At 40.9% G+C, this 13,628-nt stretch overlaps 2 protein-coding genes across 2 annotated transcripts in view; both read left to right on the top strand.

The window, feature by feature from the left end:
* LOC135341827 (dynein axonemal heavy chain 1-like) overlaps positions 1-5,365 on the top strand; it is a 42,821-nt gene extending 37,456 nt beyond the window's left edge. The window contains exons 58-67 of the mRNA XM_064538489.1: positions 47-202; positions 670-849; positions 1,053-1,223; positions 1,428-1,607; positions 2,322-2,498; positions 2,615-2,785; positions 3,743-4,018; positions 4,298-4,504; positions 4,660-4,894; positions 5,137-5,365. Of these exons, the coding sequence (XP_064394559.1) occupies positions 47-202; positions 670-849; positions 1,053-1,223; positions 1,428-1,607; positions 2,322-2,498; positions 2,615-2,785; positions 3,743-4,018; positions 4,298-4,504; positions 4,660-4,894; positions 5,137-5,258 (1,875 nt within the window). The 3' untranslated portion in view covers positions 5,259-5,365. The remainder of the gene's footprint in view (positions 1-46; positions 203-669; positions 850-1,052; positions 1,224-1,427; positions 1,608-2,321; positions 2,499-2,614; positions 2,786-3,742; positions 4,019-4,297; positions 4,505-4,659; positions 4,895-5,136) is intronic.
* Positions 5,362-13,405, top strand: LOC135341833 (endothelial PAS domain-containing protein 1-like). The gene is made up of 11 exons (XM_064538504.1): positions 5,362-5,510; positions 7,922-8,092; positions 8,633-8,742; positions 9,038-9,134; positions 9,335-9,424; positions 9,797-9,911; positions 10,511-10,596; positions 10,759-10,922; positions 11,144-11,250; positions 11,504-11,651; positions 11,744-13,405. Exons 2-11 carry the CDS (start codon positions 7,934-7,936, stop codon positions 13,266-13,268), a joined length of 2,601 nt encoding a protein of 866 aa, XP_064394574.1. The 5' UTR covers positions 5,362-5,510; positions 7,922-7,933; the 3' UTR covers positions 13,269-13,405.
* The last annotated feature ends 223 nt before the right edge of the window (positions 13,406-13,628 follow it).

The raw sequence follows: 13,628 nt of genomic DNA, 5'->3' as shown, positions 1-13,628 counted from the left end.
TCATTTATGTTTGTACTGCCCACCAGTATGTAACCCTTCACCTCAGGATTTTGTGGCCAGCAAGTTGGGCCAGCGTTTCATTGAGCCCCAGACCGCAGAGCTGGGTTTGGTGTTCAAGGATTCATCCACTACAACACCACTCATTTTTGTGCTCTCTGCTGGCACTGACCCAGCCGCTGACCTCTACAAGTTTGCGGAGGAGGTCTGTAAAACTGCTAACTAACAATGTATTGTCACTATAGCCAAAGTCAATTTGAAAAACCATGACTGGAGCAAATAGCAATCGTTAAACAACTATCAGAAACGTTTTGTCTGCCAAAGTGGACATTTGTGCCCTAGGTAGTAAGACTCTATTTTCCCTTAATTGGTTCTTCAAGCGACTTAGCTATGCTATTGCAATACTTTGGGTAAATTGGAATAATTATGCTTACAACATTACGACATGTTATCTCTAAGCAACATATCCTATTGGGTACAGCTAGAAAACCTCAGCTTTTCTCATAAAAAGTCCTGTGGTAAATTATGGCTTCATTTAGGCTTTCAAGTATGCCAGGAACTTCTTTTTAATAGCTGGTTATACAAGATCCACTTGGTATAATGAGATTTTGAACTGTGACAAAGTTCAACATTATGAGGGCCCAACTCACTCAACATCTCACACCTTAATAGATGAAGTTCCAGAAGAAATTGTCTGCCATCTCCCTGGGTCAGGGTCAAGGTCCCAGGGCAGAAGCTATGATGAGACAGGCCATGGATCGAGGTCGCTGGGTTTTCTTCCAAAACTGCCATCTCTCCCCTAGCTGGATGCCCACTCTCGAGAGACTTATCGAGCAAATCGATGGAGACAAGGTAATGTATGGCTTCTAGGTAGTGCAAATATACTCAGCACAAATGTAATGTATGAAAATGTGTCCATTGCTCTTAAGTTCCAATGAAAAAAATACCTATTACCTACATGTGCATTATCTTCTCAGTTGCTAACCGACTTTTAGATAACTTCAACTTTCTACATGTACACTGTATATGTAAATACATTCTCATTTTTGCTACAGGTGCATCGTGATTTTCGGCTGTGGTTGACTAGCATGCCTAGCCCCAAATTCCCTGTGTCAGTACTGCAGAACAGCTCTAAAATGACCATGGAGCCTCCTCGAGGGATCAAGGCCAATCTCCTTAAGTCATTCATTGGGTTCAATGATGAATTCCTCAGCAGTAACTCCAAGGTTAATTATGGGTATTTGTAATAGAAATTAAATAGCTGTTACATGTCATGCGTGTGGAAAACCTAGCTTTTTTATAACGGAAATCACACCAGTCTAGAGTGATGTACGTACATGTACTTCCTGTCTGTGTACATAAATTCTTTTATAGGCGATTGATGGTGATCACACTACACCACACTATGTAAGCTCTTATTCCACCTCTAGCAATCTGACTTCAAGTTCCTGCTCTTCTCACTGTGTGTATTCCACGGTGTGACACTGGAAAGGAAGAAGTTTGGAGCTCTGGGATTCAATATCCCCTATGAGTTCACGGATGGGGACCTTAGGATCTGTGTCAGCCAGCTCAGCATGTTTCTGGACGAATACTCAGAGATGCCGTTCAAGGTAGTTACAACTTTTTGTAATCATTTAGTGGAGATTAGAAGCACAATTACGGTGTTGTAGTTTAATGTTGACACCTGATATAATTACCGTAGAAACTGGATTATTAGCGCTTACTCGATTATAAGTGTATCTTTCTTTTAAGCGCATGCTCAACTGCAGGCTTTTTATACTCGAATTGAAGCGCTTTTCCAATTATGCGATGGTTATTAGTGAAATTTTAGAATTGATTCAGCTAATTTTGTTTATCTATGAGCTAGTTAGCTTGTACAGTGCAGGATAGCTAATATAGCTGGTGATATCCATCTGGAAGGACTCTCTAGACATGCTGTTACCTTGTCTGATCATACTGAGAGAATGTGAGACATGGATGAGGTCCTTTTATTCCAAGTTCCTGGTCATTATGAACGTTTTTATAATATGAATTTCAATGATGTAAATGAACTGTAAAATGAACTGTAACATAATAGTATGATATAGATCCAGTTAGGGTTGCCTGCTTTCCTTGCTTGCTCACTTTCTAGCCAGTTTGCGAGTCAGCACTCATCACAGAGACATCCGGTTGCTGGGTGGGGCTCGAAATGACTGCATTATAGGCGCATTCTCAAATATAAGCGTATAGATCTCTGCGCGCATGCGCTAATAATCCAGTTTCTACGTATGTGCACTCATCTTCACAGTGACTGAGTGTCAACAAATTTTCTCAATCTGTTGTAGGTTTTGAAGTACACAGCTGGGCACATCAACTATGGTGGTCGTGTAACTGATGACTGGGACAGGCGTTGCATCATGAATATCCTCAACGATTACTACTGCCAGGACGCTCTCAGTGAGACCTACTTATTTTCGGAGTCGGGTGTTTTTCACCAGCTACCACCAGATGCTGACTATAAAGTGAGACTCGACTCAGTATTGTATATCTTTTTTCATCACACTGTAGTTAAATAGCTTTCATACAAAAATGTATGAACAAACAAATTGATTTTTATTTCTCCCGTCTGTCCACACAGGCGTATATGAACTACATTCGTTCCCTGCCTATCAACAGCAACCCTGAGATATTTGGACTTCACGACAATGCCAATATCACCTTTGCGTTAAATGAGACCTCTCAGCTACTCTCAGGAATTCTGAAACTGCAGCCAAAGTCAACTTCAGGCGCTGGAACTTCTAGGGAAGATGTGAGTAACTATATCCTTTGTCGTGCAGGTTACTCATGGAAAAGTAGAATATAATTATTATACCAGATCAAGAACTCGGTGATACATGTAATTATACCGTGTTAGTAAGTTCGTTCATGACAAGGGCTGTGGTGGTTGCGACAGCTATACTAAATAGCCTGTCTCTGTTTGTACAAGTTCTTCTAGGGTGAAAATTGAACAGCTCTCTGTGTACCACAGAGTTCAGTGATATACCGTATTACTAGAATATTTTGCTGATGAAAAACCTTTGCAAATGAGCCAAATCAGCAGAAAATTTGACCCTTTGCGATCTGCGTTCTGACAAGGATCGTGTGTATTTACTAGTAATAATTTAGGTTTTGCGGATTTTATTGTTGTGAATTGATCAACCCTCGCAAAATTCGCAAATGTTTGATGCTCGCAAAACATTCTAGTAATACGGTACATATAATTATATAACCCCATGGAATGCTTTGATATGCCTACAGGTTGTTCCGTTTGTGTGACAGCAGGGCTTGTGGGCTTTGATCTCGCTTGATAGTTTACTTAGTGTAACATTATTCCAGAGTAGGAATGCCAGGGTCAATAGGGTCACTTTTAATGAGCATTCTTATCCTGGGTTTTTGACCTTTGCTGCATATAGCAGCTAGCGCTTTTGTTGTTCTGCTTGGAAAGCTTAGTGCAGCAAACCAGTACATCAATTTATACCCTTAGCCACAGAAGGTTACTGTCCTTTTGAAGAATGCGATAAAAGGTTGCAATTAAATCCTGGATCACTTCTCTCAAGCTGGTTGTCAACCAATAAAGACGATCAAGCTAGTAGTGGTGTTAAAACCCAGGGGCGCAAAGGGTGAACTCTGTTTTACAGTAAAACATAAGTTAATTAATTCCTGGCATTCCTCTTGGCGGGGTAATGTAGTCACTCTAATTAGCTTACCCACTTCTCTCTCTTTGCAGGTTGTTGAGGATGTTGTGAAGAAAGTGATGGAGAGTGTCCCTAAGCCACTGCCCATAGCTGACATCATGGAAAAATACCCAGTCACGTACACAGAATCCATGAATACAGTGTTAGTGCAGGAAGTCATTCGCTACAACCGACTCTTGAAAGTGATCCACTCCTCACTGCAAGACTTGAAGAAGGCTCTGAAGGGCCTAGTGGTCATGTCTGAAGCTCTGGAGACTATGTTCAACAGTATTTACAACAATGAGGTCCCTGAAATGTGGGCTGCCAAGGTATGTGTCTGTTAAAACGACCAGTTTAGTAATTTCAAAAGCTATCACTTGGCAAATATCAACGTTATCTCCTTAATAATTATGTGCAACGCGTAAGCTTTATAAACATAATTATTGTCTACTGCTCACCATACTGTAACAACTATTCCTAGTATAGTGTGGGGTTTGTCCAGGAGTGGGAAAGGTAGCAGGCTGTTAATGATTTGAACTTGTTCCACCCCCATAATTTTCTGGTGCTGTTTTAATATCTGTTATTGCTTACACTCAAACATACGACAGGCTTATCCCTCTCTCAAACCACTGGCTACCTGGGTGCTGGATCTGGAGGAAAGAATGAAATTCATCCAGGGCTGGATTGATGATGGAATTCCCCCTGTCTTTTGGATTTCCGGATTTTTCTTTCCACAAGCTTTCCTGACTGGAACTCTGCAAAATTTTGCTAGAAAAGCAGTCATCTCCATTGACATCATCAGCTTTGACTTCAAAGTTAGTTTGCTTTTTCAATATCAATGTGGGTAAACAATGCTTAATGTTATAATGGGCCTTTCAAGTGCAATGTGGGGGGGGGGAGGAGGTGAAGTGGTTATTGTTTTTCCTAAGTGGTCCTTGAACGCCACTCTTTCCCTGCCACACACATACAGGTGATGAAGGATCCCTACACATCCTACACGTCTCGACCAGAAGATGGTTGTTACATCCGAGGATTGTTTGTCGAGGGTGCAAGATGGGACATGGGCTCATTCGAATTAGCTGAGTCTCGACCTAAGGAGCTCTACACTGACATGCCTGTTATGTGGCTCGTCCCGACTGCAGACAGGAAGCAGCCAGAGTGTGGGATCTACATGTGTCCTGTCTACAAGACACTCACTCGAGCAGGTGAGTCATTGTTGTGTATCTTTTGTACCATGACCTTAGTAAGCTGATTACATTTTTTAATGAGAATCATTCACCAGTAATGACATACCAGAACATTTGAAGTAGCTGTTTGTCTGTCTAATGTCGATGAATTTACTCAGATTTATGATTGGAATTTGTGACAGAAAACTATTTAAGAATTTTGCTGAATTGCTATTATGATTTGTTACGTAATCTGGCCCGTTTAATTCACTCCCACACAGGCACATTGTCTACCACTGGTCACTCCACCAACTATGTGATTGCAGTTGAAATTCCATCAAGCAAGCCGCAGTTCCACTGGATAAAGCGTGCAGTGGCCCTCCTCTGTGCACTCAACTACTGAACACTTCCATATGATTTTAACTCATTACATTAGTTCGAACTCACATAGATCTACATGTAAAAATTAATAATGATGCATGATTTTTATTAATGAATGCAATTACGCAATGTTCGTAGAGCTAGAGGGAAACGTCATAAAGTGCAATAGTTTTGGTGAACTGACAGTTTTATTGATTTCCAGTAACAGCCGGCCAGAGAGAACTTCTTTTCTACTGTGTACGACATATCGATATATCAGCAACAAAACTTCACTGTAAGCAAAAGTCTAGATCTAGTACATAATTATAAATATTAAAGTAGACTGTACATTATAATCTTGTGTTGCATTTAATAGCCACATATACCTGTACCTGTATGTTTGTACACCGAGTAAACTAGCACTATGGTTCTAGGTTTAATACATGTACTAGATTATTTTTGTCATGCTGATATATCGATGTACAAGATTTACGTTTGTGTTCTGTTGTACAAGGTTCTGTATATAAATTATCGGCTAGCAGACTGATGTCTGGCATTGTTACTACCAGTACCCCCAATGTCTACTAGGCTAGCTCTAAATGATTTGTGTTCATAATTATTACGCTCGTAATGCTACTTTTCTTTTGGTATAAGTGATGTAAACATATGTAATTATTAAAGATTACTGTAATAGCAGGTTATTTTCGACGCATTTGCGGATTTTATTTTCGAGGATAGAGGTTCAAATGACCACAGTAGAGAGAGGTCTTTCAGTAAACCGTGATACCAACATTTTTGAGGTTCAAGGTCAATCCGCAAAAACTGCGAAAATTTAGTGCCTCGCTATACTTTTGGTATTGATCTTATAATGATTATGGCAACTGGTTAATTCAGCCTGCATATCAAAGGAAGAGGATTTTATTGTGACTGGGTGTGTGGTGGACCATTAATTGGTGTGTGGCCTGTCCCGATCCGGCCTGTAGTGGATACTAGCTAGAGTCTATGATACCTGCGATATCATAATAGCTGGTAATTTTTGTGGGGGTAAAAATTTCGTTTACCTTGAATACGGACATTTTCTTGAGTACGAATTTCATTTGACTTCATTGACTTCATTGCCTGTGTGTGTTCCAGGACACCATGCCTAAGTTGTCGTTCGTTGAGGTCAGCTTGCCCACAAAAATAACGAATTTTTTACCCCACAAAAATTACTCGCTATACGGTAGTCGATAGAGCATGTAATTGTGTCTGTATAACCCAGGTAACCTAATCCGCTATAATTTTGCATTGTATAAACATGATGTTATCTACGTATACCTATATAAAATATAACAGACTCAACAAAAATGTACTCATGCCCATTGACACTTGTGACCTTATTAGCATGCAGCTGAACTATTGATTTGCTGAAACAAACAGTTACAGGGTATGTGCTACTCCATGAAGGACTGTTGTAGAACCAAAAATTACTGTTACCTTGTGCGCATGATGCATGTTTGTACATGCACGTGTTTTACCTCTGAGCTCCCAATTTGCCATGTTGTGTGTATATACTGTCTAATTAGACTGCGTCCCTCATTAGCTAGCCTATAGCTGCTATACTGTAAAGCATAGGATACATGCCTGTTTGTACAATCATGCATGGGTGCAGTCATGGGATGCAGTTGATTGTCATTATTTCATCCCAGGCATGTAGAAATGCTCCAAAAGCATACATTACCCTTCTCCCAACAATCTGAAAAGCTTATACTTCATACTGAAGTGGGCCTAAGGTGTGGTTCTATAGCATGTCTCATAACTTGTACAGAGTGTCACGAGGAAATTGAATGATGAAGCCTAGAAGTGTACATACGTAGCAGTACATAACTAAACAGTGTAGGGTGTTGTAATTCAGTTTTTCTCATATGAACCTCACCCACAGCTTAATAAGTATTTGAGAACAGTGTTGCTATAGAATGTACATGTATAACGAGGGGCTAACCATAAACGTATAGCGGGTAGATCTAATATTTGGCGAATGAGGCAATTGAACTATTATTAATTTGATGCTGCATGGCATTATTGATCTCCTGGGACTGAGTATAAAACATTGGTTATTTTTTGATTTTAAGCACCGGCCCTACAAAATTGCCAAAATGAATTCGTCGCTATATTTACCCCGCTGTACGGTATGCTATAAATACAACACGTACTCTAGCATCCAGGTGAGAGGTATGAGAGGTACAGAATACACAGACTAACAATCTAATAATAAGTTGTACAGCTTATAGTCTGTATGGCATCTGTACAAAATAATCTCTGTATGTGTGTGTCAGGTGTTATCAGTGTACACATGCTCGAAACTTGACCTTCTTTTGCACAAAAGTCTGATCTTCTCTTTACTAAGTTAAAGATCAAAGGTCTGTGCCCAAGGTACTTTGAACCTTTTAGCTGGAATTTATCATTTTCCGCTAATGTTACGTTAGTTGCAGTTGCACTCTTAAGTCACTTTTTGGGGGAAGTCAATTCGCATTATGTACACGAGTTGCTGAAGCTACCTATAACTTGTTCTACAGTAATGTTTATTCTTTCAAATACTACACTGTAGCATTTGAAAGAACAAACATAACAGGGTGGGTGAAATTGAGTGTTTCCATACGATGTTTTATTGTTGGTGTGTATGTCGATTTCACCGATAACTGACCATCTTCCTACGTTTGTATAAAGGCAATAACTATCATGCTGGCGTCTGGATGTACCCAAACCCTAGAGACAAATGGATCAACTAAAGCCTCGGTTTCGCAATCCTGCTCCGTTGTTGCTAGAAGGCAGAGATCAAAGGAACTGGCACAGAAGCGCCGTACCACATATAAGTCAATAATGGACAAACTTACTGAGGTATGATTTGTTTGTAAAAAACATGTTTGGTTTTCACGTGTTATCTTTATAGGGTGTTCTTGTAACTGATATTTCCTTCAATTTATGTTTATTTGGGTGCAGGAAATCAGATTGAATAACATAATAGGTTTGGCACTCTGTGGTGCTCTTAATTTCATTTCCATAGCCTTACTAGGCATTCAGTGGGCATACCATAGATGTGTTCTCCCATGACCTCATCTAATCCAATCCCACACCTATAGCTGACCTCAGCTCTGTATGTGTCGCCACCCTTGAACATACCATGTAATACTCGTACAGCAGACACATTCAACCTATTGCTTGCCCCTTCACCTCCATCAAACAGTCCTTACCTTGTGCTTTGTTTCCTCTTAATGGTCAAATTTTAAAGCACTGTTATGCATAGCTCTCCTACGCACCCACCTATACTAATCTTATTTACACACACAACTATGATGTTCTGTGCACCACTCAATGATATCATATATTTGTGTATGTGCTTTCCTCAACTGCATATTATACCCACCCTCACATGCACAGGCACTTCCATTCCCGAAGGATGTAGTCTCACAGCTGGACTACAACTCACGTCTCAGACTGGCCCTGTGTTTCTTCAGACTCAAAGCACTGCTGGACTCTAATGAGCAGAGGTCCGTAAGTTGAGCCATATTGAACTTCATTATTAACTAGTATCAATTACCAATAGCAGACTATTGACATTAGTCATGTGTTGTCTGAAAGTACGTACATAGGGATTCAGGTATTATGTAGAACAAAATCAGTTTTACTTGCATTATCAGCCATTGGCTAACTAACAACAAAAGAAGTTGTGTACATAGAGTTGTGTCGATAGAGTGCCAAAGTTTCAGTGGCTTCTGCTGAACTTGGCTCTTTTTATTTGATTATAATGAATTGATGTACGTACACCTCTTCCATTTATTACAGTGCCGTGACAGAGGAGACCATAGCAAAAGAAAAGGAGGTTGATCAAAGCCTTTTGAGCAAGGAGACTGCTGGGATTATGCAAGGCTTGATAAATGAGGTGAGAATGAAGCATTGAAACTGTAAGGTGTTGTGTCTTGTACATTGCAGTGAAATACCCAAGTGTTTTGCTATTAGCGTGTATTTCCCCTGTCAAATTACAAACCCCACCTTGAAACATAGCACCCAACTTTGCACTCATTAGCATCATATATCCAATTAATCTGTGAGTTCATGCGTATCTTCAATGTGCCCTTGCAGGCCCTCGATGGATTTCTCATGGTTGCTCTTACAGATGGTACAATCACTTACCTATCTGAGAGCATACACAGGCATCTTGGGCTGTTTCAGGTGATTGTGCAACAATGTGGATGTGTGACCAGTATTTAAGCGTTGTTCACACTTAAAAGTGCAAACGATTCAATGTATAGAATGTCAATATTACATGCATCCATCCATTAGGTGATCAATTTCATAGCATCAAATTTATTCCTGGTTGTTAGCTTTTAGCCAAGCCTGACCACTCTTTTTGCATATATTTTGTAATTTTGTAGGTCTCTTTTCAATTATATGTACAAAATCATAAATATTTTTACCTTGGAAAGTTATACAAGGTGCTGTTGTACATTGGACCGATCCATAAGCATGATAGCTAGCTGGATGCAGATGTCATTGGTGCCATTCTGCTCAACCTTACACTCAATACTATAAACCTACCTACAGTCGGAGCACATTGGCATCAGTCTGTATGACCTTGTTCTAGAGGAGGATGAAGACAGTGTTAAGAGGTCCATCCATGATGCTGAAGTCACATCTCTGGCCAGACTGGGACACAATGGTACACACTCAGCACACTACCGTATATAGGAGCTTAAACGCGAGGTTTCTTCGAATGCAAAGTGCGAGTTTTCGCATAGATTGCAAACAAAAAACACCCGAAGAGTGAGCATGCGCACGCAATTTCGCATGCTTTGCATAATAGTTAGAAACGCGATAGGACTTGTAACAGTGTCATGATTAACTATGCATTTGAAACCAGATATAAGGTCTATATCACCAAGATAGTCTTGATATCACATAATGTAATTTGTAAGAAGATTAGATTTGTGTTTTCATTGCTCTTGTATGTTTGTGTTTGTTCATACATTGTGAATCATGTGTGTTAAGTTGTGTGTATGTCATGTTTGTTTACTAAGGCTTGAAATTTGCTGAGTTGTAAAAGTTTCAGTGCTGGGGAAGGTCGCAATCCTATGTATTAGCTAGGATTAAAAATGCCTTTGAAATTTTTACATGTAGGTTTTTCACTGTACACATAGCTTGTTTGTTTACTATGCAAACGTGACTACTGGGCAGTATATCGCCTCAGGCATTTGTGTAGAATGGTGTACTTGTATGTCCTCAATGTTAAGCTATGGTTACCGTAATTGTTTTATGTAGCAAGCGCAGAGGTGGGATTCTTCTGTCGAATGAAATGCTCTCGTTTCAAAGTGACCAACACCATTTCCAAGACTCCCGGGTACAAGGTACTACGCACATTTAATAGCGATAGGAAGGTATATAGCCTAAGGATTGATCCGATAAAATGATGATGTATTTGTATGTATGGTTGTAGACAACAAATCGGATTGCAGTACACTTTAGTTACTTGAATGTGTGCTCATAAACACACACCCACCTATATGCAGCTGGTGTATATCTCTGGTAGCCTGAAGCTGTCCGGCAGTGAAGCGTTCCTAGTGGTGGTGGTTAGGCCGGTGAGCCCACCCTCCATTCTTGAGCTCAAGGTCGAGGGGAACATGTTTGTTACTCACTACTCCATGGAGATGAAGTGCACCTTCTTTGACGGGAGGTAAAGTGGGGTGGTTTTGACACCACATTTGATCATACATGTATCTATGAGTGCTACAAGTTTAATTGTGCCAATAAATAGAACTCTTCACTACGCTTTATAAATCTATGACTGTGGATCTCATTGTTTATGGTGTACAGCCTATGGCATGTCTTTCTTGCTCAGAATATAATAGAAGTGCTAGTGTCAACTGATGTGTCACACCATTTACTTTTGTATAGATTAAACCAGCTGATGGGTTATAGAAAGAAGGATCTCCTTGGCGATGTAGTCTTCACGCTTCATCACCATGACGACACTGAAGCCACTATGGAATGCAGCCGCGGAGGTTAGTTGTGTCTGGAAATGCTTTTTGTCTGTATATGTACCTGGCTTTATCTGGATTTCAATGCTTGGCTTGTGGTATGAATCGTCACATACTTTTAACTAAGATGCAAAGTTGAAGCTTAGTAAAGGATGGGCTGACAAATAATTACTCAGTGTGCCATAAGACCATAATAGAGACCCTATATTAATCAATGTTGTCTCGAAGTTGCCTGGTGTATATAGTGGCTTTTAGTAAGTGCTCTCTCTGCTCGCAGTGATGTCTCGAGGTGAGGGTCTCAGTGGTTACTTCCGATTCCTTACCAAGCATGGCTACTACGTGTGGTTGCAGACCAGAGCCACAGTGATGTACGACAGTCGTACCGGAAAGCCGTCCTACATCGTCTGTATGAACTTTCTTATTGAGTAAGTCCCTTTTTTTATATATATATATTATCGATCTGTAAAATTACTTGCTTGGTTTGGTGTCATACTGTGCATCTATTTCCTCTATGTAGCAAAGAGAAGGGAGACCAGGTTCTCAAGAACCGTGCCATTACAGCAATAGAGGAAGATAACGACCTGGTAATTAAAGAACTGGACTCCAGATCCCATGATCCCTTCCCGCTGGTATCCCGCGAAGACGGAAAGGTCGTGAACCCTCTGGACGAAGCTGACCAGTCAGTAACGAAAAACGAAGTGACATCATCGTCTAGTCCCGACATTAGTTTTCCTGATTCCAATCCAAGCTCTACTGTCTTCCTACCGGAAGAAAGTATGCTTCCCGACTCCACAAGCTCAGAGCCCGACTCGAGTATGGGGGGTATGATTCGTACCCACACCGGCACCACCTCACGAACCTCAGATGCTGGCTACTCCTCAAGCAACAGCTGTGCTGGTGGGCGGGGTATGTTCTCACCAAACAGTGGAGCCTCTGAAGTGTCCTCCTTCTCTTCTAATTCTCCCTTAAGCGATGTATCTATGCCACAAAGGAAATCATCGTGGGAAAACCCCTCTTCGGGTTATATGACATCTCCCTTGGGGTGTGTATCAGAAGTTGGTAGCTCAGAGAACATCCCTGCTGCTACGCATGGGATCTTTGGAGTATTGAATAGCAACGCCACTATTCCAAACATCAACTCTTCAACAATGAACATTTCCAGCAACCCAACAAGCAGTCATCACCAACATTTCCCTGTAATGAACAGCTCTCCTCAAGCCATAACATCATCGCATACTGATCAGCCTCAGCATCAAAATTCCCACCTCTCATCGTTGCTCTTGTCCAATACAAGTGGTCCGAATCAAGGATACTCACATTCAAACTCACATCAAGTGAACGACACTCCACAGCCTGGTGCTGCTACTCACCTACTTGGGAAACACCGTACGGCTGGCAGTTTGCACATTAAACAAGAAGATACATTGACGCAAGAAAGATACGTACGTAATGGGCAGTTGAACCAACCTGGAGGCTATACCCAGACTGACTTGCAACAACAGTTTCCCCAATCGAATGATCTATATTCCAACGTACCCCCTCTCTTGAATATGTACACCCCAGATTTTATTGACTCGTCTAGCCAGTCCCGTGGTCACACATGGGCTCAGACAATGCCTCAGGGAGATAAGCAGTACTTCACATCTCCGATCAACACACAAGCTGCACCTCATATGAATGTACCGTACCAACAACACGATTTTCTCCCTGATTGGCAAGGTGGCAGAGTGACAGTTAAAAACGAGTTTCATGGCTGCGAACAATCAGTTGCTGATAACCAGCAGTTTCAACAGGTACAGACACTAAACGGGCAAATCGTCACTTCTCAACCAGCAACTATGTTTCCACAACAACACTCCTCCACCTTCAACACTGCTCTTCAACCGCAACACCCCATAACTGCCATTTCAGCAAACATTCAAGCCTCCTGCACTGTTTCAAATCAACACTTGCCAATGGGTGTGCAAAGTTTGCCAGACCAACTTCCCCTGTTGACAGGGGAGGACCTAAGACTCTTAGATGACATTGGGAGCTATGCCTAGCTGTACAAACGTTAACACTCGCTATTACTAAGTTGAGAATAATAATTTCATGCACGTGTCCCCCCCCCCTTCACTTTTGTAGTAATTTTACTTGCTGACTGCTGAATAATTATGTGAATACATCTTTTATAATTATAGTCAACTTCAATTATTACAGTAGCACTAGAAAGCACATAATAATTTCGCATGTGTCCCCCGTATAGCGCGAAATTTTTGAGGCATTTACATTTCGTTGCACAATGACTGCTTACCGGAAGCCATGCCTTTAAATCTTTGCACGTTATAGCAGATAATTCTGAAAAATTTTCGTGGACTTAATTTTCGTGTAGGAATTGCTAACCCACGAGATCCACGAAAATG

Source organism: Halichondria panicea, chromosome 9 (genome assembly GCF_963675165.1).
Source record: "Halichondria panicea chromosome 9, odHalPani1.1, whole genome shotgun sequence".
In the NCBI taxonomy this organism is placed as follows: Eukaryota; Metazoa; Porifera; class Demospongiae; order Suberitida; family Halichondriidae; genus Halichondria; species Halichondria panicea.
The sequence above is the reverse complement of the archived record's forward strand: the minus strand, read 5'-3'. Positions and strand labels throughout refer to the sequence as shown.